At 35.3% G+C, this 4,018-nt stretch overlaps 1 protein-coding gene across 2 annotated transcripts in view; it reads left to right on the forward strand.

The window, feature by feature from the left end:
• LOC106871860 (uncharacterized) overlaps positions 1–3,272 on the forward strand; it is a 41,866-nt gene extending 38,594 nt beyond the window's left edge. For both annotated transcript variants that reach the window (XM_014918597.2, XM_014918605.2), the window contains one exon: positions 2,853–3,272. Coding sequence is in view for 1 of the 2 variants with exons in the window: in XM_014918605.2 (XP_014774091.1) it covers positions 2,853–2,865 (13 nt within the window). In the remaining variant the exon portion in view is untranslated. The remainder of the gene's footprint in view (positions 1–2,852) is intronic.
• Positions 3,273–4,018: the final 746 nt, after the last annotated feature.

Here is a 4,018-nt window from a genome sequence, read left to right on the forward strand (position 1 = left end):
GGGCTGCGTGTTGTGTTCTTGAGCAAGACATTTTATTTCACGTTGCTCCAGTTCACTCAGCTGTAGAAATGAGTTGCGACGTCACAGGTGCCAAGCTGTATTGGCCTTTGCCTTTCCCTTGGATAACACTGGTGGCGTGGAGAGGGGAGGCCGGTATGCATCTACAATTGCTGAGCTTCCATAAACAACCTTGCCGGGACTTGTGCCTGGGAGGGTAACTTTCTAGGTGCAATCCCATGGTCAGTCATGACCGAAAGGGGTCTCAGCATATATATATATATATATATATATATATAATACATATATCAAAAGGATGTGTTATAACTATTCTACATATACAAAAACAGACATATCAACAATCCAACATACCTCCACGTGGTCTGATCAATAAGTATCCGGACTGCTATAGTAACGAAGCTAAAGTACACAGAATGAAGCCGCTTGGCAAAGATTGACTTTGAACTCTGCTGTGCATACGCACTGAGTTTTAACGTTCTAGCTCACTTCCGCTGTTTACAGCAGTGCTAGAAAGTAACGTGTGTAGCGTGTGATCGTTGCATTGGCCATGACGGAAAGTTGAGCAGAGAATCAGCATCAAATTTTGCCAAAAGTCAGGCGATACCTACTCAGAGGCCTACGCAAAGTTTTCAAAATGTCTTTATCGTTCTCGACAATCAAGGAGACATTGTGCAACTGAAATCCGAGTGTCTTTTTGATCAGCTAAAAGAAGTTTGGGCACAAACTTGGCAGAAACGCGTCTCATACCCAAATCTTCAGTGATAATGAACTGAGTTGAACTGTAATTAATTTGCACACCATTTGATAACTCACGGATGGTGATTCGATGATTTCTCCTCACAGCTGCACACACATCTGCGATGTTTTTCTCAGTTCTGCTGGTTGCAGGTCTCCCAGAACGTTCGTCAATATCGACATTTTTCGGCCATCTTGGAAACGGCTAAACCACTCGTATATTCATGTGCAGCTCATACACTCTTTTCCATACACTTTCTGCAATTTTGCGTAGGCCTGTAAGGAGGTATCGCCATGACAACTTTCTCTCTCATGATTAATGCGACGATCACACGTCACACACCTTCCTTCCAAGTACTGTTGTAAACAGCGTTAAAACTTTTAATTCTTTATCTTCTACTAATATCTTTGGTTTAACATATGCTTCTCCAGGTGCAACAATGAAACATAACTTCTGTTATATTTTTCAAATTTATTTACAAGCCAAAAAGCTTTGCATGGTACATTAAAAGCTGTAATCACATCCTACAGTTTTGTGTCAGATACTAAATCACAGTCATCAGCATATAATATTTCCCTAATAAATGATTCGAACACCTTAGTATCTGCGGTATTATTGTGATGTTGAACGATTTTACTGTGGTTCTAAATCTAATGTAGATTTCCTTAGTGTCATCTTCGAATGCTACCACGAATACGACGGTAAAACAAACAAAAAAACAGTGGTGCAAGAATGTCTCCTTGTCTTACTCAACCTTCAACAGGAAAAGGTTAAGATAAATTAACATTATAGTACACTCTAGCCTTCATGTTGTTAAATAAAGATTGTATCAGGTCTGTACACTTGTCAGAACAACCAAACTTATAAGAAGAGATAATACTCACAAGCTGCTCCAGAACGAAATTTGTTTCATTCTATCTCTCTGAAACATTAGTCCCAGTTCTTAGCTTTCTCAACAATACAATCTACAATGCCTCTGACTACTTCTCAGTACATACATACATACATACATACATACACACATGCATACATACACACATGCATGCATGCATACACACATGCATGCATACACACATGCATGCATACATACACACATACATACATACACACATACATACATACATACATACATACATACATACATGCATGCATGCATACACGCATGCATGCATACACACATGCATACATACATACACACATGCATGCATGCATACACACATGCATGCATACATACATACATGCATGCATGCATACATACACACATACATACATACATACATACACACATAAGTGTATGCAGGTACAGATATGGGTATATGAATCTACATTTTCAGGTACGTGCTATTCACTTTACTTTCCATATGCATTTTTATTGGTTATTAAACATAATTTTTGTTTCTTTTCTCTTTAATTTGTTTTTGTCATTTAGCATTCGTGAATGATCTCTTCCCTGAGTCATAAAGCAACATGTCCTAGCTTTCCAACTGTCTGCATACGCCTTATATTCTACATTAACGTAGTTAATCTAGAATTTTTAGCGAGTTAATTTTGATTCGTCAAACAGGGTGATAAAATCAGTGTAGATGCAGAACACTTTTCCTTACACTTAGGACGTTAGCAGCTTAAATGCTGCAAAGAATAGAACAAAACATGACCTCAACAATAGTAAAACCTTTTTAATGGCAGTCTTCACAATATAAAAACTAAACAAAATGAAAAGGTGAATTCAAGTCATTAACAAAGGACAGCATGCAGCGTGTAAAGAAGAGACGATACTCACCCGCTGCTCCAGAACTAAATTCATTTCAATTTATCTCTGAAACTTTTGCTCCAATTCTCAATTTTCGTAACTCTTACAGTAACAATGCAATCTACAATACCGCTGCCAGCTTCCCCTCTTATGAAATTTTTCATATGTCGTATCTTAACACCCACTACTAACAACTCATTTGTTCTCAACGTAATTTATCAATATATAAATTGTAATTATGATTTATTGATATAAAAGATTGAAGCGTTATGCTCTATACAAATTCATATTTTATTCATTTTACTGAGTTTTTGAGTTTTCTAAATCTTCAAATATTTTATTTTACAGGTCTGAATCATAAAATATGACTAGCCCAATCATAAAAGACGCAGCACTTGTTTCAGATATATTTCTTTTCAATAACTATTACACATCAATCCTCTAAAGTTTCGACAATGGAATTTCAACAATTCAGGAATGTGTGAATAAACTATAATTATTTACTAATGGTCTTATTTGTCTGGTCTCCGACTGGAGACAATATCAGAATATTCTTAATGTTAAGATCATTTTCATGAATCTAATTCCATCGTTTCGTTGACAAATTATATTTTATTAGAATGAAGAATAAAAATAATATAGAAAAAATTTCCTCTCTTTTCTTTGCAAATATTTGTCTTTGGACCAGCTCTCATGAATCTAACTCCATTGTTTCGTTAATAAACTATATTTTATTAGAATGAAAAATAAAATGATATAGAAAATTTCCCTCTCTTTCTTTACAATATTTGTCTTTTCTTTGGTACAAAAGTGTATTTATATCTAAGAGCAACAACTTAGAAGACAGCAGGGATCCAATTTAGTATTTCATATTTGTTCATCTCCACAGATAATCTTTCCAATAAGGAAAATAGAGGTGCTAATGACGTGAAATATAAGGTAGAGACTTGTGAGTTGGTTTAATTCAATACGATTTCAAGAGTAAGTGTGATTATATTAAAAATAGAATAAAGTAGAGCAAATGAGAAAGGGCTTAATTATGTGCTGTGTAGTCTTTTGAGGTGAGATACATGATGCTGTAGAGTTGAAGGAAGATTTTTCAACTTAGTGCATGTCTGAATTTGATGAAGTATTTAAATTATCACAAAAGTAACCAAAAAAGACATTCTTAAATAACTGTGCTATTATGACCATATGCAGATAAACCTGGCCCGAATCGGTCGAAAAGTGAGGGGACTGCCAACTAAAACATCCACTTTGGGGATCCTATATATAAACATACTAAATGAGCCTCACTAACCAAACGACAAATGTGGATGTGTCAAAAATTTTCAAAATTTTCTATTTTTTGAAGAGTCCAGTATATCACCTCATCACACATATACCTACATTCCTGTTTAGGACTGTAAACTATTACGTAACGAGAGAGCTTCTATGTTGTCGTTCGATCTGGTAAAAATTACGGTCAAACGTTTTTCACTTCACAAATTAACGTCTGAAATAACTAAAGAAGA

Source organism: Octopus bimaculoides, chromosome 3 (assembly GCF_001194135.2).
Source record: "Octopus bimaculoides isolate UCB-OBI-ISO-001 chromosome 3, ASM119413v2, whole genome shotgun sequence".
Lineage (NCBI taxonomy): Eukaryota > Metazoa > Mollusca > Cephalopoda > Octopoda > Octopodidae > Octopus > Octopus bimaculoides.